We start from the raw sequence: 21723 nt of genomic DNA, 5'->3' as shown, positions 1-21723 counted from the left end.
ACATGCAGTCAATACGATGGGTATTTAGGGCTGGACCTCCTCCAGAAATTACATGCCACCATTGACTGCCATCAATGCCGCCTCCACTTCAATCCAGCCCACCACAACCAACCAGCAGTCAAGAATAAGGAAGAAAAAAACAAACAAACAAACATCGAAGGCACACCAAGAACACCCACCCCCACACACTACCATCAGACACTCACCTGTCCCATACCACAGACACACCTAAACCCAACCCAGCCTCTCACACCACTAGCCTCCCATCACCACCACCCACCACTCATCATCTGCATCCCTCCCCGTCTTTTCCAGCCACTGTTGCCTCCTCTATCACCATTCCACCACACCATGAAGCTTGGGTAAAACTTAACAAACCTTCCCATACCTCCGTTCTCTTCTCACCATCCATCCCCACCGGACCACTCTCTTCCTGTCTAGTAAGCCCTACCTTCCTCCCCCCACATGCCCAAGAAATCCGTGTCGCCAACCTCGCTACCACACCACTGACCTTACCAAGAGGACTCATCATCGGCGACACTGAAGAAGCTGAACCATGCCAAACGCCGCCCCCAGACCCACCCACTCTCCCCACCCTACCATCACATCTATCCCCAGCCCAAACCAACAGCCTCCGACAACTCCTCCTGGATTTTCAAGATCTATTCTCCTCAGGCCCGACCGACCTTGGCCATACCACCTATCTCAGCCATGAGATACACACGACCGGACCTCCAATTCGCCAACCATCACGATGGAAAAATCCTAAGCAACGAGAGGAAGAAGACCAGCAGGTCCAGGACATGCTAGATGCTGGCGTAATCTCCAACTCTACTAGCCCATGGTCCTCTCCGGTGGTACTCGTAAGAAAAAAAGACGGGACAATGCGCTTCTGCGTTGACTACCGCCGAGTAAATGATGTCACAATCAAAGACGCCACTCCCCTGCCATGCATCGACGACTCACTGGACTCCTTACATGGCTCGACATGGTTCTCCACCTTAGACCTGCAGTCGGGGTACTGGCAAGTCCCTGTGCATCCCGACGACAAACACAAAACCGCCTTCTCCACATCCAATGGCAAACATTACGAGTTCAATGTCCTCCCTTTCGGACTCTGCAACGCCCCTGCCACATTCTCCTGTTTAATGGAGTCCGTCCTTAGCGGTTTAACTTGGGAGACTTGCTTAGCATACCTCGACGACGTCATTGTTTTCAGTCGCACATGGACCGACCACCTTCACCGCCTCAAGCAAGTGTTTCACCGCATACGCCAAGCAGGACTTAAACTGAAACCTACGAAATGTGTATTAGCAGAGAGATCAGTTTCTTTTTTGGGACATCTAATTAATGCCGAGGGCATCTCACCAGACCCAGATAAGCTTCGAGCCATCGCAGACATCCCACTCCCCCGCGACGTGCACGAAGTCAGAGCCTTCCTGGGGTTAACATCATATTACAGGCGATTCGTCAAAGGATTCGCTGACATCGCAAAACCCCTTCACGAACTAACAAAAAAAGGTGAGCCTTTTCTATGGACCGAGACAAGACAAACAGCCTTTACCACCCTCAAATCAAAATTAACCACCGCGCCAGTAGTTGCGTTCCCAGACTACAATCTCCCATTCCGCCTGTATACCGATGTGTCCCTCATCGCCATAGGAGCTGTCCTTGCGCAGATACAAAATGGGAGAGAACACATCATTGCCTGTGCCAGTCGCACCCTTAACACGGCAGAGCGGAACTACGCGGCCACAAAGCGTGAGTGCCTAGGGATCATCTGGTCCCTAGAATATTTCAAGTCCTACATCTCGGGCACCCACGTAGTAGTCATTACGGATCACCAATCCCTTCAGTGGCTACGACAGTCAAATACAAACAATGCCCAACTGATACGCTGGCAAGAAACCCTCGAAGAATATGACTTCGAAATCGCATACCGACCAGGCAAGCTACACACCAACGCCGATGCCCTATCCCGTCTCCCAATCAACGCCATCACAGAAGAACCCGACCTGGTTAACATGTGGATTAACAAACAACGCCCAACTTGGATTCCACAGACCACATTCAACAAACTCCACCCACATGGCGAACATCTCTTTGACCCGAACGGACACATTGTCCTCAGCCCAGCCACGGCCCACGACACCATGCTCCACCTCCATGCCCACAACGGCATCCACCTAGGAACTAAGAAGCTGCTACAGATCTTTTACGATATGTACTGGACCCCTAACCCATCCACCATCGCAAAGAAGATCATACAATCATGCCGAGCATGCGCTCTTGGCAAAGACATCACCCGAACACCAGGCCCTACAGGAAAAGTCACAGCACAAAAACCGTGGCAACTACTCTCCCTAGACGTCGTTGGCCCCCTTACACCAAAATCAGGCTACAAGTACATAATTACCTTCGTGGATGTGTACTCTAAGTTCATCATCACCTGCCCCGCCAAGGACCACACCGCACTGTCAGTCGCCGACGCCCTCACCCGACATGTTTTCCCTTATTTTGGGATTCCACAGGCCCTCCATTCGGATAATGCCCCAGAATTTACGGGGAAAATCTGGGAAGAACTAGCCAACATATTTGGATACAATATCTCCCACTCATCTCCCTACTGGCCCCAAGGCAACAGCGTATGCGAAAGAAGCCATCGCTCCCTGATGAACCAAGTCCGCACGCGCATCACGCAAACGGGAAATGAAGACTGGCCTGCACACGTAAAGATCATACAATGGGGGTTAAATACGTGCCCAAGAGAAGATGGAATAACCCTGCACGAGAGAGTGTTCGGGGAACCACCCCTACTCCTACCCCTCCGCCACCACCTACAACCGCCCACTCCACCCTCCAACACCGACCCTCTCCACCACCTCAAACGCCGCCTCCACCACCTACACTCAAGCAAGATCTAGCACCTGACACAATCCACTCCAACCCATACACACCTGGCCAATCTGTGGTGGTTGCAAACCTCCCTACCCCACCGAAGACCTCCCCCTGATTCAATGGACCTTACAAAATTGTGCGAGTGCCTAATCCATATCAAGTCACCGTGGATCAACAGGGGCAACACCACACATACAGAAACCGCCACGTGCGCCCCTTCAACCCACCCGACACCGCCCACCCCCGCACTAAGCCTACCTCCACCCCGGCCCGCACACCTGGCCACCCTGACCTTCCTCAACTTCACCCCCCAGACTCCTACTACTACTCCTTCTCACCCCCCTCCTCAAACTCTCCGCCTACCAGCCCTCCCCCCAACACACCATCACCGCAACCACATACCACCACCCCTACTTCACAATCAGACACTCACCCACCGAACACCCATCCACCCACCACCCCTCAATCCACCCCACCAGGCCGCCCTCACCACCACAGCCGCCCACCTCCCCCGAGAATCACGCCAACCCCACACCCACCACCGCCCTCCCCCATGACCACTCCCATTATACACGTCACACCGCACCACCAGCCATCCCCCCACCTCACCACCGTACACCCTCACCGCCACCACGCACTCAACCAGTCTCACCACCCACACCCACCATAACCACGACCACCACCAGATCGGGGCGACTCTCACGCCCACCCACAAGATACACCCCGACACCTCCACCCAGCACACACCTACCCCAAAATCCACCATCCCCACCCACCCCCAACACCTCCCCCATAACCCTACCCCTCCACCAAGCACGTTGGAACTTTCCCAACTCCCAATTCCCCTAAGGACAACGCTCCTCCCACCACATTAGCTCAAATAAAAGCACCAACCTCCCATCACTCTCCAGCATTCAAATTTCATCTCCCCACCAGGCACCATTCCCCGAGATGAAGGTGACAAGGGTCCAATGGCAACTTCACAACCACCCACCAACCAGAATCAGAGGCACTGACCACCTGCTACGCCTCCTACACCGGACCAACCAGCCGTCCTCCCTCCACTTCACGCTCTGCCCCCACCAGGAGCCCAACCAATTCACCACACACTGGGTCAGCTTCACCCAACACCTTACCCCGGCCTACCAGACAGCCACCTCCACTACCTACCACCTCCAGTTACGGGGCCGTGACTTCAACGACGCGGAGGGTGGTAAAATGCCCTCTGTGCCCGCCACAGGACCTCCCACCTCACCACCCCCCACACCACCGCCGAGCCGCCACCCCACCACCACCCCAGGAGGACACACCGGTGAGGTTAGTGACCTCAGGCAAGAGGGTCATAGGGGCATCCCGACCCTGAGCCCCTATTCCCCGCAAGTGCCCCAACCCCAGGCGTTCAGGCAAACTGAACTACTGTGCAGGCGGGGTAGTGACCGTCAGACCAGGGGTGGGACTGAAAAGAGGTCAGTCCCAGGTAACACCGTCTTGACGGTCTTGTTACACCCTCTAGGGCAGGAAGAGGCCCAAGGCTACGGCCATAAGAGAGAAAGAGAAATAGACACAGGCTACGGCCTGACAGAGTGTGTAAAGGGGAAGGTGACCCCAGGCTCCGGCCTTAACACGCTGAGGAGAGAGAGTTGCCTTTGTGCATCCCTCTCCAGTTGTACTTTGGCTACGGCCAGAATACGGTCCAGGGTAGAGAGACCCTGCTACCGTACGTGTAGCGCTACCCAATTACGGAAGCGGCGACTCGGGGCCGGCCTCTCGCCGGAGCAGACGGGTGATCCCGTTTCTCCGTTAGTCGTTTCCCGTACGGGCAGACACTCAGCTTCAGCTGGGGCACGTACCAGGGTTGAGAATTCCCTGACGGTAGGATCTGTCCGTATTGGAGAGTGCGGCTCTTGAGCCCCTCACTCCGGCTTGTCTCCTATGCGGGAGGAACATCACGTCGACGGCCTCTTGCCTCTGCGAAAGGGCGACCTCGATCACCCTATAGGTGTCCCTCGCATGCCGGGCAAGTTCACGGCTCCAGCCAAAGTCCACACTAGGGGAAGTAGAGCCCCAACTCAGCCTTATGAACACACTCAGGGAACCACGAAGAGCGTGAGTCTCCCTTTAGCCTCTTTCCCTTCGGGGAGCCCTTCGTCGCCATCCAGGCTTCTTGGCCAAGAGGAGGCGTTAGAGTGGTGGCAAGGCCCGATAGCGGACTTACCGCCCACACCCGGGCGTTCCTTAGCCCTGTCGGAGCCCTATAGGAGACGCTGCCGCAGCCCAGCCCTGACGGCGCCTCTCCCCCTGAGCACCCGCAGTCCCAGGACGCCCAGGCCTTCCACCGCAGTCCACGACGACGGAGACCCAGGCTCCCTCACTCCTCGGAAGCAGAGGAAGCAGGCCCGAATCCTCCGGCTGTTCGGCCCTAGCCCCGAGGGCCCCCGATCAGGTCGAGGCCCCCAGACCGCAGGGCCTCCCTGCACCCCACCAGCGCGGCCCTAGGAAGGAGCCGCCCCTCAGGTCGAGGCCCCAAACAAGGGAGCCTCCCTGACAGTAAGTACCAGTGACTTAACAACCCAAGAAACAAGGGTAAAACAGTGACAGTGACAGTGACCCCGAATACAGTGACAGGGATCCAATGCACAGTGGCAGTGTCTAAAAAAAGATATATTAAACAGTGGTATCATAGAAATTCGTGTGCAAAGTGTTAAACAGTTCAGTCCCCCTCGACAGGAAGGAAACAGGGAGTTTTCTGTGGAACTAGAGGTAGGTGCGTGAGTGAGCCGAAAGGCAAGTGAAGTGTTCCCCCGCGACTTGGTGACAGTGTCGAATGTCGCCATCCGCACCCTACCTCTATTATAGTAATATCTCCGCCACAGACTCCCAATCACAGTGAACCAAAGTGAGACTCCCCCATGTATTATTATCCACCAGTGACACGATCATTAATCCAAACTGACAACCACAGTGAAGTGATATTCCATCTAAGTAACAGTAAAGCATATCCACGACTGCCCTGTGCCATGTATTAATATATATCGGATCAGACTATGTAAACGAGTGTAATATTGTATCTCTGTTCTATTATGTGCCAAATATTGTTGTATGTACACTGTAATGAGTAGAACTTAAGCAATAGATGTGATACGGTGCACTGTCTCTTTTTATGCCCTGTTCCTTTGTTAGTGCATTACATCCGGTCTAGTAAAAGGACCCCGTTCCAGTGCTCGTGTTTTTACGACGAGAAGTCGCCTTAAAAACACAGCATTACAGGGCTATCGGTGGAAAAAAAAAAAAAAATCGAAATCTGCCTAGATTAGAGTCGGAGCTCCTTGGAGAATGCTACCTTCTCTCAGTGTCTGATATCTTCAGCGCATAATCGATTCGCAAGAGTAATAAAATGCAGAGGTTCATAAAGAAATCATTGAGTTCAAAACTTCCGAATAAGCATTTTCTGTTCAGGAAAAAAAAAAAAAAAAAAAAAAAGGACTGGGAGTTTTAGGCGTACTGGCCACCGCGCGCGAAGTTAATACATTTCACATTCATTCAAATCGGGAAAGATAACTAAGTGTTACCATCTAATATATCACTGCCTCCTGTTATTCATTTTACATCATTATTTGCACGATATAATATATACGTTATTTGGCATGACGTGATGAAGGCATTGAATGTTTACCTTATATTCACTGTTTTCCTAGAACGTATGGCAGTGGAGAGTGATCGAAGCAATCTGAAACTGTGCCGTCACTTCTTGGGGCGACGGTACGTTGTTGTTGGTTCTTCATATGAATAAGAAGGCCCGCACGCCCCTATTTACTCTCTTATTTTGACTCTATTGTTTTAACCCCCAACCCTAGTTCAAAACATTTCGATTGTGCCTACGTGCCCATCCCAAACCACCGTTGCCGAAAAGAGAGAGAGAGAGAGAGAGAGAGAGAGAGAGAGAGAGAGAGAAAGCTGATAAACCAGAGTTCCTGAGAGGAAAATTGGTAAGTTTGTCTTTCCCCTTTTTATCGAAAATCTTGTGGCTCCGATTGGAGCCGGAAATGTTGAAATGGCCAAGAGTGTAACCTCTCTACTTTGAGGAGGTGTACTTGGTGACAGCCTTGGTGCCTTCAGACACGGCGTGCTTGGCCAGCTCGCCAGGGAGGAGGAGCCTGACGGCCTTCTGGATCTCCCGGCTGGTGATGGTTGAACGCTTGTTGTAGTGTGCCAGGCGTGAAGCCTCTGCAGCAATGCACTCGAAGATGTCATTCACGAAAGAGTTCATGATAGACATCGCCATGGAGGAAACACCAGTGTCAAGGTGGACCTGCTTGAGCACTTTGTAGATGTAGATGCTGTAGCTCTCCTTCCTCCTACGCTTCTTCTTCTTGTCTCCCTTGGCAATGGCCTTCTGGGCCTTGCCAGCCTTCTTAGCGGCCTTTCCGGAGGTCTTGGGTGGCATGGCGGCACCGAGTCAGACAGTATGTGCACGGTGCGGGAGCGAGCGAGAGACTGAGTCGACATGGGTGCCGCATATATAATAATAATGACGTATAGAAAAGGGGGGAAAGGAAGGAAGGTAAAGAATGATTGTGTATATGTGATGAGTGTTATGCAACCAGGACGACGACACGTGGTGGCAGGAACTAGGCCTTAGTTTAAACTCCCGGCGTTACTGAGAGCTCTGGTCCTGGTTGCATTGTGTAAAGTGCATTTTTTTTTTTTTTTTTTTTTTTAGTAGGAGAGGAAGAATTTAGACTAAGAGAAAGAGTGTCGGGGCTTAACCCAACGTGCGTGTGTTTGGTGTTGGGAAAGGGGGAGGGGGTCTCGCACGTGCACAGTGTTGTTACTTAAGGGCGGGAGGAGTGAATCGCTACGGCTTTCTCTGCCAAGCATTAGCTTATTGGCTGCCTCTCAGGTTCATGTGATCTTTTCCGGCTCCAGGAGTCTGGGTAGGATAGTAGGATAGGGGTGTTAGGGCTTGCTGAAATCCTTATATGTGATTTCTGCCCGATCGCAGACCGGCTTCTGGCTCCTTCCCATTCGCGGGTGGGATGGGGTTGGATCGGGAAGACGGGTATTTAAGGGAAGGTTGCGGGCGGGTGACAGAGTTCCCTCCATTGCCCTCAGCGCTCACTGTGGTCCAGACCACAGCCGAGGTCCACCACCAACAGCCGCCTGTCTCGCTACCACCTCCGACTGCAGAGACCAGACAGCCACTGACTGTTCCGCCACCAGCGCCTGGCTCCACACCAAGTCCACCAACCGCTCCTGCTCCTCCGGTGATCTCGTTCACAACGGAGGAGCTCAGGACCTTTGCCACAGAGCTGGCGCTGACCCTAGCGAAGACAATAGCGTCAACCCTCGACATCCCTCTCCCAACCGAGCCTCTTGCCGAAGCTGCCAATCGCCTTGTGGACCGGGCGATAGAGAGGAAGATGGCGAGCCTAGGTGCTCCTCTGTCCCCTCGCCGCCCAGCTCGTTCGGCAGGGCGACCCCGTCCCACACTGCACAGGACAGCTCGCCCGTCCAAGAGGGTCAAGCCACGACCTCCCAATGCTCTGTCTTCCACCGCGCAGCTGCCTCGTCAGCGTCATCATTTGGGGAAAACCCTAACACCATCAGGTCCAAAGTGATGGAGAGGGCCTCACCACTGCTGCAGGAGAACGACCGTCCGCAACTGTCGCCGGACGGCCAGTAGACCGCTCTCTCAGGCTCCTCCAGTGGAATTGCTTGGGAGCACGGAGCAAGCTCCCCCTTTTGCAGGAAGCGGCCGCCAAGGACCGCCCTGATGTCATTCTCCTGCAGGAGACCTTGCTCCCAGGCAATTCCACTTTCCATCTCTCGGGATACACCACCCATCTCCTCCCGTATATTCGTGGCGTTACACGGGGATGTGCCGTTCTGGTCCGGGACCACATCGCGTGCACGGATTGTGAGCCCCCTCCTTTCTGTGGACCTGATGTGGAGGTTCAGGGCGTGGTTCTCCATCTGGCGACGTCGCCCCTGACGGTATACAATGTATACCGGAGCCAGAGGAGCACCCTGGAGTTGGGGGAACTTTTCTCCCAAGCTGCCAGGGGAGCTGTGTACATTGGGGGCGACTTCAATGCCCACCATGCCCTGCTCTCTTCGCCTCTTCGGCCCAACGATGCAGGACGACACATCTCTTTAATACTGGAGGAGGTGGGTGATGTTTCCCTATTAAACGACACCACCGAGGCCACACACATTGACGGGGGGCGTCTGGACTTGGCGTTTGTGTCCTCCCCCCTTGCGGGCTCGGCAACATGGTCGCTGCACCGACACCTCGCCAGTGATCATTTTGCCCTAGAGGTCACTTTGCCAACTGCTCCACTCCCACCGACGCCGCCCCCTCCTTTGCGGTGGGACTTCCGTAGGGCCGACTGGGCGGCTTTTGCACAGGCCTTAGCTGGGGCCTTTGCTGCATCTCCTCCCGCCTCAGACCTCGAGAGACGAGCAGATCAGGTGGCGAGTATTTTTTCACAGGCTGCCTCTCTTGCTATCCCCCTGCAGAGTCGATCCGCGAGGTGCTATCGGGACGGCTGGATTTACTGCGACAGGGTCAAGGAATTGAACCGGCGGCTAAATGCGGCACGCAGGCAGTACCGACGGCGTCGCACATCGCCACACCATCGGTACCTGGTGGCTGTCACGCGACACGTCACCACAGAGAAACGCCGCCTCAAGGAGGCGTGGATTGGATGGTGTCGTACTCTAGATGCTCACTCCACACTCAGGGAGATGTGGAGGAGAATCAGGTCCATCTCCGATCCACGTCCTCCTCGGCCGCCCTCGCATCCTGATCCTGCCGCAGAGGCCAGCCGCCTCGCTCAGCACTTCGCGGATCGCTCTGCTTCAAGCAATCTCCCGCAATCCGTCCAGATTCTGCAGGCTCAGCTAAGCACCGCTCGTGCCACGGCAGTTCAGGCTGCCTGTGATAGGCCAGACCCAGCTGATTGTCCCATCACCAGCGGGGAGGTTCAAAAAGCACTGCACCACAGGGGGGACTCTGCGCCTGGACTGGACGGAATCACATATGCACTCCTGTCACACGCTGGGGATTGCGGCAGCGAGCGCCTACTTGATCTGATCAACCTCTCGTGGTCTGAGGGGCGTCTGCCAAGGTCGTGGAAGGCGGCTGTTATTCACCCGATTCCCAAGCCTCATGATCCTACCGCCATGCGCCCCATCTCCCTCCTTAGCTGTATTGCTAAAACGGCTGAGAGAGTTGTGCGGGCTCGTCTCGCTTGGCAGCTGGGACCACTGCACCCAAGGATCTTCGCATACCACCATGGTAGGAGTGCCACTCACTGCCTCGCGTTTTTCCTTGGGGAACTGAGAGGGGGAAAGGGGATGGCCGTCTTCCTCGACCTGGAAAAGGCTTTTGAACTAGCCAGCCCTACAGTTATTTTGGCTGCCCTTGCAGACAGGCGTGTGGGAGGCAGGCTTTTATCCTGGATCAGGGACTTCTTTGTGGATCGCTCTGCAGGGGTCAGATTCCAGGGGCACCTCTCACACTTTTGCACACATTTTAATGGCACGCCCCAGGGGAGCGTACTAAGCCCCCTCCTGTTTAATATCCTTATGGAGGGGCTCTTAACCATCGACTATGGGCCTGGCGTCACCCTCCTCTGTTATGCAGACGATCTTGCCCTCATTTTTACTAGACGGGATTGTTTTCAACAGGCAGACTTGGCCCTTTCTCGGCTCCATGCCAAGTGTGCCGAGTTAGGCCTAAAAATTAACTTCCTGAAGACCAAGTGCCTGCCATTTGGACTCCGCCCCCCAGACTTTCCACTGCTACTCGGTGGCCATCAGCTCTCCATGGTCACTGCACATCGGTACTTGGGGGTCTGGCTTGACGCTGGTCTCAACTTTGCCTGCCATGTTCGGTACCTGAGGGAGCGTGCATCCACCCACATGGCTGCTCTCCGCTATCTGTCCAGGCGGAGTTTGGGGGCATCATATTCCGTCCTACGGACTTTTTATATACACGCAGTCCGATCCTTGGTGGACTACAGCGCCATCTGCTTGACGGGCCTTGCTCCGCCAGTCGCTAGATCTCTGGAGGTCATCCAGAATGATGCCCTCCGCATTATGCTGGGTGCTCCACGCTGGACCCGACTGGTCAATCTGCGTATGGAGGGTGGGCTGCCGTCTCTGGCCCATCGCATTGTGTTGCGAGCGGCAGTTGTCACCCTGAAGCTGATCCAGTGCCTGCCTCACCTGCCTGTCTCTGCCCTCCTAAAACGCCTTCTCTGCCGCCCACCCGAGCCGGCCCCTCAGCGTGACTGGGCCCGCACCACGGCCGCTGCCATCCATGGATTGGGAGCTGCTGCGAGCCTCTGTCAAGATCCCGACTCTCCCTTTCCTGGATACGTTGATCCACCGCCATGGGATCCTCCTCTTTTTAATATTATTGGTCCATCGGAGGCTAAACCCCGCTCCTCAATTCCAGCACTCCTTTGCCAGGAGGGTCTCAGTAGGGTGGCAGCTCTGGCCTCACCAGACTCAGCCATCTACTACACTGATGGCTCTGTTTCCCCTAATTGCGCAGCTGGAGCAGCCTTTGTCTCTGGGCAAATAGTGGAAGCTTGGCGACTCTCTTCAGGTGTATCCGCTTTCCAGGCGGAACTTGCGGCCATCCTGGGTGCATTGCGCCATGCTCACCACCATCGTCGCAATCGAGTCATAATCCACACAGACTCTCTTTCTTCCATTCAGAGATTACGATCCTTCTCGCTGCATGACAACGTCTTTCTCCTAACAGCGATTCATACATTTGCATCACTTCTTGTCCATAGGGGCGCAACGATTAACCTTCACTGGCTCCCGGGACATGTGGGAATTAGTGGCAACGAGCGTGCTGATGACGCTGCGCGCTCAGCTTGCAATCTCCCAGACATCTCATTCCCACTACGCCCTAGTCCCTCGCACCTCATCCGCACTCTCACTGCCACCATAGGAAGACTATCCCTAGAGGACCATCAGCTCTGGGTCACGGAGGGCTCTTGCTCTGCAAAATGGTATGCTAATGCCACGTCGTATTCTCTCCTGTTGCTCCCCCCAGGACTACCTAATTTTATTGTAGTCCGTCTTCGAAGATTGCGTCTTGGGTTTCTTTGCTACAAGCAAATTGTGGGTATGGAGCCAGACCCGTGTGAACATTGCTTGGCAAGCTGTGAGGAGCCCCTTCTTCATTATCTTCTGGACTGCCCAGCCACCACCAGGCTCAGGTCTGAACTCGACTCGGCCCTAGCCCGATCTGGTGATGTCTTTAGGGACGCTGCTGGCATTGTTGCCCATGCTCCATTAAATATATTACTTACTACGGTAAGGGATTACCCCCCACCTCGCTAAAGCAAGTTCGCGCAAGTAGTGCGCACCTCTGACGGGCTCTCTGTTTGCCCGTGTCCCAGGAAACTGGGACGAATATCCCACAAACAAACAAACACAAACAAGGCGGGTGACCACCACTCGCAGTCCACCTCTCGCCGAGGCAACACCTCCACCGCTGTTCCCGGCGGGACCAGCTCTCCACAGCAGCCGCACCAGCCGAGGGAGGGGCCTGTCCTTCCATCATGGGGAGTGCCCTGGTCGGTCCATCAGGAGATCGAGGCTCCTCCGCCTTTTTATACCCGGCCGACGACCCTCTCTCTGTCAGCACCAGGACCAGGGTTGTGCCTTTTGACCATCAGGACCGGGCCTACCCTCCACGCTTCCACCTGCTGCTGTGGAGAGCTGGAGTGAGTCAGATGGGGGTTGAGGGCAGAGTTCGGGACTTCGACCTGAGCTTCGGCGCCCTTACCATCGGTGCCGGTTTGTCTATCAAGCTCTCGTCCCTCTCTGCCCTCTGTTAACATCGAAGCAGCCGGCCGCGAACCACCACCGAGTCGTACGGGGTTATCCACCTGAGCATGCCGGCGCCCTCTCCATCGGCGCCGTCCTGTCTACCGCTCTCCCCCTCGTCTTGTTGATCGTCGAGCTGTACATCATCGCCATCGCCTCGTTCCCTTCCTCTGCCGCCCTTGCCCTGTCTGCGTCTTCGTCCCTGCTTTGCTCCTTATAGGAGCTTTTCACGCATTTTCGTCTGACGGGCTCTTTGTTTGCCCGTTCCCCACCATGTTGTGGGGAGAATATCCCACCAACCAACCAACCGGCGGGTGACCACCAGTTCCTGTCCAGCGCTCTTAGCGCAACATCTCGTCCCCAGTCTCTGGATAGTGAACTTTGGATTACATTTCCTAAGACTTTCTCGTCTATCGTGACTTTCACAGTAACCACTGACTGTTCTGGCTCTTTTTTTTTTTTTTTTTGTGTTTGTTTGTTTTCTGTCTCGTTTTGTCAGCTGGCTTTCCGGCCTGCCACTTAGAGTCCCTGCCGTAGTACGAAGCCGAACCCTGAAGGGGTACCGTAGGGTACTTCCATGAAGGGGGGCCTTAGAGGCCTGGTTATAGGAGGCGGTAAGGGTAGGCATTTCTGTTAGGGCTAGGGTTAGGTAAGTCCCTCACGGGGCAGTGCTGGGGTACTCTTCGTCGCCCTTTAGAGGGTGGGAGTTAGCCCCCCCGGCACTGTAGGGAACCGCCGGATTGCTCGCTGACATTTGTTTGTTTCTTTAATTTAATTGTTTATCTTCTCTTATACATATATATGTGTACATAGGCGTACGTACATGTGTACATTACTAGTGTACATGTGTATGTGTGTGTATGTATATGTGTACATGTTAGTTAATGAGGATGTAAACAAATAAATAAATAAACAAATTACATATATATATATATATATATATATATATATATATATATATATATATATATATATTGTTTTACACACACACATATATATATATATATATATATATATATATATATATATATTTTTTAATTTTTTTTTTTTTATTTATTTATTTTTTTGAGCCATGAACACGTCTGATTCCCACCGCACCTCCGACCCAGAGGATTGGTCAGCAGACCTTCCACCCCCTGCCACTAGTCAGCGCTCCTCTGCCAAGAAGCCCAGTCTCACTGGACCAGACCACGACCCTGACGACTTTTACTCTTCCACCCCGGCCATGGACACTGACGACTCTCCTACATCTAACCTCAACCCAAGCCTTAACCCCACACCTTCAACTGATGCAGCTGCTGCCACAAGCCAAGCTCCCACTGACTCTCAGGATAACAACGACGGCTACACCCTTGTCACCAACAGGAGGAAGACTGCAGGCAAAAGGAACAGAACACCAGCAGGTAACGCCACTGAGAACACCCAGAACCGTTCCACCCCTGCTGCACCTGGTCAAGACAGCCGCCAGCACACCACCGACTTCACCAGAGCCCCCCCAACCAAGCACCCAGCATTCCTCATATCCCCAAATGACGCCTTCCCCACGCCCTATGATATAGTGGCAGCTATTGAGACAGAGCTCCCCCACCTCAACTTCAAGCTAGAGGCGACTAAGAACCTCAACACCATCCTTGTCCCTCTAGACGAAGACACCTACGAAACACTTGACCACACCAATACAGTCGCAGGCAAACCCCTCCAACTTACAAAACTCGACCCCAACCTCTCCACCAGGAAATTAGTCATCCAACACTATCCCTTAAATTTTCCCATTCAAGCCATCCTCAACCACGCCCAAGTAGAAGAGGCCAAAAGATGCGAGGTCAAGGGAGAACCCACCAAGCAGGTTATTGTCACCCTTCGAGGACCCATCCAGACAGCTCTCGACCTCAAATCATGGGGCACCTTCAACCTACGCCCCTACACCCCAGAACCCCTAAGGTGCTTCAAGTGCCAAAGATTTGGACACCACCAATCCAAATGCACCAGACCCCCAACATGTGCCATTTGCAGCAACCGCCATGCCACCCAACAATGCCTCGACAAGCTCAAGGCAGGGCAGTCCATCATAGCGAAATGTCCAAACTGCCAGGGGAACCACCATGCGTGGAACAAAGCTTGTCTGGCCCGAAAGGACCAAGTCCAAAGAGGCATGGCAAGGGAGCACCGCTTGATCCAGGAGAGGGCAGCCTTGATACCAGCACCACCAGGAACATTCACATGGGGCCAGCAGAACACCCCCTCCCCTTCACACCCTCACATCCTAACCCAGACAGACTTCCCTCCACTGTCCACAGGCACTCGACAGCCTGCAAAGTCGCTGCATCAAAAACCAGCAACACTAACACATCACAGCACCACCCCAACCTTGCCTCTCCCCCAACAAACACGCCATTCCAATGCAAAACAGAACACCAGCACTCAAACGGAGCCAGAATCCTCCACCCAAACCCCAACTCCAACCCCCACTGCACCTCCTGGTTGCATGCTGGTCACAATAGAGGGCCTCCACCAACTTGGGCAACAACTAGCCGAGGCCATAACCACCACTCTAGCAATGCAGCTCGGCTGTCCCCTCAACAAGGAAGGAATATCCCTTGCAGCCACCAGGGCCATCGACAAATTTGTGGAAAATCCCCCACCGGACTGCCACGTCAAGGGTCCTCAGCAACACAACACCCCTCAGACACAAACACTGGCTCCCCAAACAACAACATCCGTCTCCCCAGCCAACTCACCTCTGAACACAGCCTCACAAATACACACTCAGCCAGCACCACAACACCGCTCGAACCAGGAGCCAAGCGAACGACGGAGCCGATCCCGGTCGAGGGAAGGCAGGACAAAACACAGAAGCCGACACAGCTCCTCCAAAGACACTCACAGGCACACACAAAACACAGACAAGACACCACACAGACTACCCTCACGATCCCCCATGCCCAGCAAAGACAAGCGCAAACCAACGCAAACGACAAAAGAGACGCCACACAGAATACGCTCGCGATCTCCCATACCAACACAGACAGACATGGATGCAGAGAGCTAACAATCTCCCGTCCCATCCCTGACAAACAACAGCAGCCCCCTCCCACCTCCAAGCTCCGAATACTCCAATGGAATGTTCGAGGTGTGGCCTCTAAGCGCTCCCTGCTAGAGGAAGCAGCTCACAAAGATAACATCGACATCTTCCTCCTCCAGGAGACGCTCCTCAGTAAACAACGTTCACTCCGTCTGCGTGGCTTCACCACCTTTTTCCTTCCTAAGGCAGTTGGAGGCCCCAGGGGCTGTGCTATACTTGTCCGCAGCCACATCCCCACCAAATCCATCAACCCTCTTCCAAACTGCGGTGACAACACTGAACTTCAGGGCATAACAATCACACTGGCAAATGACAGCCTCCACATCTACAACATCTACCGTTCCCCAAGCACCGAAGCCAACCTTGAAGAAGTGTTCACCCTCTCCAGTTCCTCTCAAATATTTGTCGGAGGAGACTTCAACGCCCACCACCCCTGCCTCGGCTCGATATCAACAACAAACGCCACTGGTCGCCACATAGCTGAGCTGCTACAAGAGGTACCTAGCATCTCGCTCCTGAACAACCCACAAACGCCAACTCACTTACAAGGAGGCAGACTCGATCTCTCTTTCGCCTCCTCTGGTCTAGCGAACCGCTCAAACTGGGAATTGCACCCCACCCTCACCTCTGATCATCATGCCATCATCTGCTCCATTGATGTTGCTCTTCTTCCCAAACCCCCTGGCCCCCCACCCAGATGGAACACCAAGCGAGTCGACTGGAACCTTTTCTCCAGCACACTGGAAAAAACAACATCATTTCCACCTCCAGTAGACCTCGATGACCATGCCACCCTCCTCACAACTGCCTTCCGCATAGCGGCCGAAGCATCCATCCCCAAAACCACTGCTCCAAATGTACACCACAAAAACCACTGGTTTTACTGTGACAGAGTGCGGGAGCTCAACAGGAGGCTAAATAGAGCCAAAAAACTCTATAGGGCTCACCCTTCCCCAGAGGGCCTCCGTTACCTTCAGGCAGTGATAATGCACTCCATCTCCGAGAAAAATGACATCAAGGAGCAAAAGTGGACAGAGTGGTGCCAATCCCTGGGGGCCCACTCCAAACTGGGGACCATATGGAAGAAACTGAGAGCTGTCTCCAGTCCCCATCCCATTCGCCCACCCTCTCACCCTGACCCACAGGCTGAAGCTGAAAGGCTAGCCTCCACTTTTGCACAAAGAACCTCCCCCACTCAACTCCCAGAAGGCACCAGGCGACGGCAGGAGGAACTGCACCAAGCCAGAGCAGACCTCATCACATCCAGCAAGACCAGCGCAGCTGACTCAGACCATCTTTTCACCATCGATGAGCTCAACCAAGCCCTGAAGTCTAGCGCCGACACAGCCCCAGGCCCCGATGGCATCACATACTCCATGATCTCCCACGCTGGCCCCACTGCCAAGGACGCCCTCCTAGACCTTCTAAACCACTCCTGGCACCTTGGCAAACTCCCCAGCCAATGGAAGCAAGCCATCATCCACCCCATCCCAAAGCCACATGAGCCCAAAGCCTTCAGACCCATCTCTCTTCTAAGCTGCCTCAGCAAAACAGCTGAGAGGATGATCCACAGACGCCTCCGCTGGAATCTCCCCACCCCCCACAGTCACATTTTTGCCTACACCCAGGGCAAGGGAACAGCGGAGTGCCTGAGTTCCTTCCTCTCAGAGTTGCGAGGTGGCAAAGGACTTGCCGTCTTCATCGACCTGGAGAAAGCATTCGAGCTGGCTTGCCCTGAGGCCATCCTCGCCACCCTGGCTGGCAGAGGGGTGAGGGGTCGCCTCCTAAGCTGGCTCGAGAACTTTTTCGAGGGTCGAGAAGCGTCAGTCCGTTTCCAGGGTCACATTTCAACTGCTCACCATCATATAAATGGTACTCCACAGGGCAGTATACTCAGCCCCATCCTTTTCAACACACTGGTTGAGTGCCTCCTGCATACCAACCTAGGCCCTGGTACACGCCTCCTGTGCTATGCAGACGACATAACCTTAGTCACACACGGTGGCCCCTACCATGCAAAAACCCAAAGAGCCCTAACCAAACTCAACCAGAAGTGCACTGAACTTGGCCTGAAAATCAACGCCACCAAAACCAAAGCCCTACCCTTCAGAATACAAGCCCCCACAGACAAGCTACACCTTGGCGACATTCACATAGAGTACGTCACCACCCACCGGTACTTAGGGGTCATATTCGACCACAAACTCTCATTTGAACAAGAAGTCCAGTACCTCAAAGAAAGAACAAAACTTAGACTCAGCGCCTTAAGATCCCTGGCAGGAAAGGGAGGGGGAGCCTCATACAAAATTCTTCGCCTCTTCTACATCCAGGCAATCAGATCGATAGTGGACTATGCTGCCCCAGCCCTACCAACCATCGACCCAAAACTTGTCACCAAACTTGAAGTGATCCAAAACGACGCCCTACGCACCATGACTGGCTCCCCAATGTGGACCCGATTGTGTAACCTCCGCCTAGAGTGCAACATTGAGTCCCTACACCTTCGCATAAAGGCAAGAACAGCAGGCCTGGCAGCAAAGCTTGCACACTCTGCCTCCCCCCTCCCCGTCCGGTCACGACTTACAGCCGCTTCCAAACTCGACCCTGCAATACTGTCAAACAGCTGGACTCACAGTGTCGCCAAAGCCACTCACACCTTTCAAACCAGCCGCTTCTTGCACCAACCTCCCGACCTGCCATACACAACCTACCGACCACCACCACCATGGAGCCCCCCACTACTAAAACTCCTCATCCCACACTCTCCAGCCAAAAGTCGAACACCAACACAACAGCTAAGACAAGAGGGTCTTAAACGCATAGCTTCCCTCACATGCGCAAACTCCTCCACCTACTACACTGACGGGTCCATTTCTGCACCGAAGGCAGGAGCAGCTTTTGTGTGTGGTGAAAGGACCCAAAGCATCCGAATAACTGACGGAACCTCCACATTACAAGCTGAGCTGGCAGCCATCTCGGCAGCCCTGTCTGACGCCCTGAACAACGACCCAACAGCCAACATTATCGTTCACACAGACTCCACCACAGCCATACACTCACTAAAAAGACCAACCCCAGCTGACAATGTCACCCTGATCAGCAACCTCTTAAACACTGCCCAACAAATATGCAAGGCTGGGGGATCGATCACGATTCACTGGATCCCCAGCCATGTCGGCATTGCGGGTAATGAAAAAGCTGACCAACTAGCAAAGAGTGCCACCAAACATCCCAACATCGATATGCACATCAACACCAGCCTAAGCCACATCAAACACGACATAAAAATTAAAGCAAAAATCCTAAACCGAAAAGATCACCAAGGATATGTACAACAAGGCTCCCTCTCTGCTAAATGGTATGCCATGGCCACCCTGTACAAAACAACACCATCCGAAGGATGCAAAGACAACAAAACCCTCACACGACTACGCCGCCTTCGACTTGGATACAAATCCTACAACGAAATAAACACAAACTCAGGCCCCACCGAATGCTCATATTGCGACACCAACACGCCCTACCCCCTACTGCACTACATCCTCCGTTGCCCTGCCACATCCAGTTTACGACCCAGACCACTTCACCTCAACCCCGACATTCCCATTAACGACACCTCCGCCATGTCTCCCACCTCACTCCGAAATGCTGCCGCCACTATCATCGCTACCACCCACAATCATACTCTCATGGAGCTAGTACGCACCAAACCCCCACCGACATAGCTGCATATGACCCTCGACCCCCCCAGGGGAGTCGAGGGCCATATACACAGTACTCACAAGTATGAATGTGTGTGTGCATGTGTGTGTGTGTAAATGTGTTGTCCCCTTGATGTCACATATGCGCTTGCACATGCGTGTACGCATGTGTGCATGCCTAAGCATGTGTACATGTCTACATGAGCTGCATGTGCATACATTTTTATAAGCACCCCAAGCATAGAGGCACTTAGCTGCCCCTACCACCTATCGTATAACAGCCAAAAACCCACTGACTGGGCCAATCAAAGGCCCGGCCCCATCCACAATATGGGGAAATCTTCAAAAAAAAAAAAAAAAAAAGGCGGGTGACCACTCCCTCCAGAGCAGCGATGGCAGCAACACCCGTTCTTCCCACGCCTTCTACACCCGCCTCGGCCTTCGACCCGTTGAGGGGGGCCACCACAGGCAGGGATCAGTCACCACGAGCCGTTACCATCACGGGGACTGTGAAGTGGTACAACGTGAAGGCGGGGTACGGATTCATCCGGCGCCAGGACACCGGCGCCGATGTATTCGTGCACCGCCTGGGGATCGTTGCTCCCGCTTCACCACGTCTTCAGCGCTCGTTAGGCGAGGGCGAGACGGTGGTCTTCACTCTCCACCAGACACCGAAGGGTCCTGAGGCTAAGGACGTCACCGGGCCGGGAGGTGCAGCCGTGCAGGGCTCTGCCCATGCACGGCGGCGCCCCACGGCCCGGGGGCGCCGGCCCAAGGATCGTCGATGTACTGGGGAGATTGACACCATCGTCAACATGTGCATCGCGACGGCGAGTGCTTTCTGTGGCGGTGACAAGGATGCGTTGCTTATTCTCCTCCCCAGATCTTTGAGGAGAATGGCCTTCCGCGCCTTGTCATCCCCCAGAGCTTCGCCCGTGGTGCACGGCCAGCCCCTCGTCAGGAGCATCGTGCCCCCAAGCTGCAGCCTTCCCAGCCCCGCACAACACCGCGCAAAAGGCTTCAGCTCGATGCTCCTTTGAACACACGGACTGCCTCTATCGCCACCACTCCTGCTCAACCCATGGAGACCTCCACCACCACCACCGACAGCCACAGGGAGCCTCCTACACCCCAGCCACAGTGTGCAGCCGATCAGCCAAACCACCAAACCACCACGCAACCCTGTGCCTCTCCACCAACACCCACGAAAGCACAGAGGAAGCGTAAGGCTGCAGAAACCGACACCTCCCAGACATCCACTACACCATCAACGCCAGAGACGGAGAAGCCTGCTAGTGACGATGAAGTCGCCAAGATCGACAAGTACCTCACCCAGAACGCCGACGACATAGTGAACACCGTCCTCAAGAACATCCGGCTCAGCAGGAACTTGAATTTATTTAAAAACCCAACGAAGCAGTTCCTTTTGGACAACACTTAATCAGCCCATTTCCCCGACCGGGCTAATGTATGGCCCGGCCTGCACTACAGGTGCAGGATATCTTAGAACGAACGAACGAACGAACGGCGGGTGACGCATTAGCCTTCTCCTGAAGGTCCTACTATTCCAGCAACAGCAGCATGTCCGGACGTGGCAAGGGAGGCAAGGTGAAGGGAAAGTCCAAGTCCCGATCTAGCAGGGCTGGGCTCCAGTTCCCCGTCGGCAGGATCCACCGTCTCCTTCGTAAAGGCAATTACGCCGAGCGTGTGGGTGCTGGTGCTCCCGTCTACTTGGCTGCAGTCATGGAGTACCTAGCAGCTGAAGTGCTTGAGCTGGCTGGCAACGCAGCCCGTGACAACAAGAAGACTCGTATCATTCCCCGTCACCTGCAGTTGGCTATCCGTAATGATGAGGAGCTCAACAAGCTCCTCTCTGGCGTCACCATCGCCCAGGGAGGTGTCCTGCCTAACATCCAGGCTGTGCTGCTCCCCAAGAAGACGGAGAAGAAGTAAACGCTTCCAAGAAATCCTTCTTCTTCTTCACCTCCATCGGCTCCTTTAGGAGCCACATTCGTTTCTTGAGAGAGAATAGACTTTGGCATTGCCCAACATCATCATCATCATCATCTTTGTGTATGGATGAATGTGTTGGTATACTGTATGTTTGTGTCTGTGTGTATGTGCCTATAACGTGGTATGTGTTGAATGCTGGCATGTGTCTGTGGCTATATTTACGTTCGGTTGCAT

At 54.1% G+C, this 21723-nt stretch overlaps 2 protein-coding genes across 2 annotated transcripts; one reads left to right on the top strand and one right to left on the bottom strand.

Annotated features, from left to right (window-relative positions):
* Window positions 1–6970: 6970 nt before the first annotated feature.
* LOC145399982 (histone H2B-like) lies at window positions 6971–7342 on the bottom strand. Its single transcript, XM_080272482.1, has one exon. The coding sequence runs from the start codon at window positions 7340–7342 to the stop codon at window positions 6971–6973; it is 372 nt and encodes a 123-aa protein (XP_080128608.1).
* Window positions 7343–21117: 13775 nt separating this feature from the next.
* On the top strand, window positions 21118–21489 carry LOC145399981 (histone H2A). Its single transcript, XM_080272481.1, has one exon. It carries the CDS (start codon window positions 21118–21120, stop codon window positions 21487–21489), a length of 372 nt encoding a protein of 123 aa, XP_080128607.1.
* Window positions 21490–21723: the final 234 nt, after the last annotated feature.

The sequence above is a fragment of the Coenobita brevimanus genome, chromosome 51 (assembly GCF_032717465.1).
Source record: "Coenobita brevimanus isolate Jiangsu-jjx chromosome 51, ASM3271746v2, whole genome shotgun sequence".
NCBI classification, from domain to species: domain Eukaryota; kingdom Metazoa; phylum Arthropoda; class Malacostraca; order Decapoda; family Coenobitidae; genus Coenobita; species Coenobita brevimanus.
Note: the sequence above shows the minus strand (reverse complement) of the source record. Positions and strands in the feature narration are given on the sequence as shown.

Bases quoted from the DNA above. Each gene is read 5' to 3' on its own strand.
- LOC145399982 (XM_080272482.1), bottom strand. From the start codon at position 7,342: ATGCCACCCAAGACCTCCGGAAAGGCCGCTAAGAAGGCTGGCAAGGCC.
- LOC145399981 (XM_080272481.1), top strand. From the start codon at position 21,118: ATGTCCGGACGTGGCAAGGGAGGCAAGGTGAAGGGAAAGTCCAAGTCC.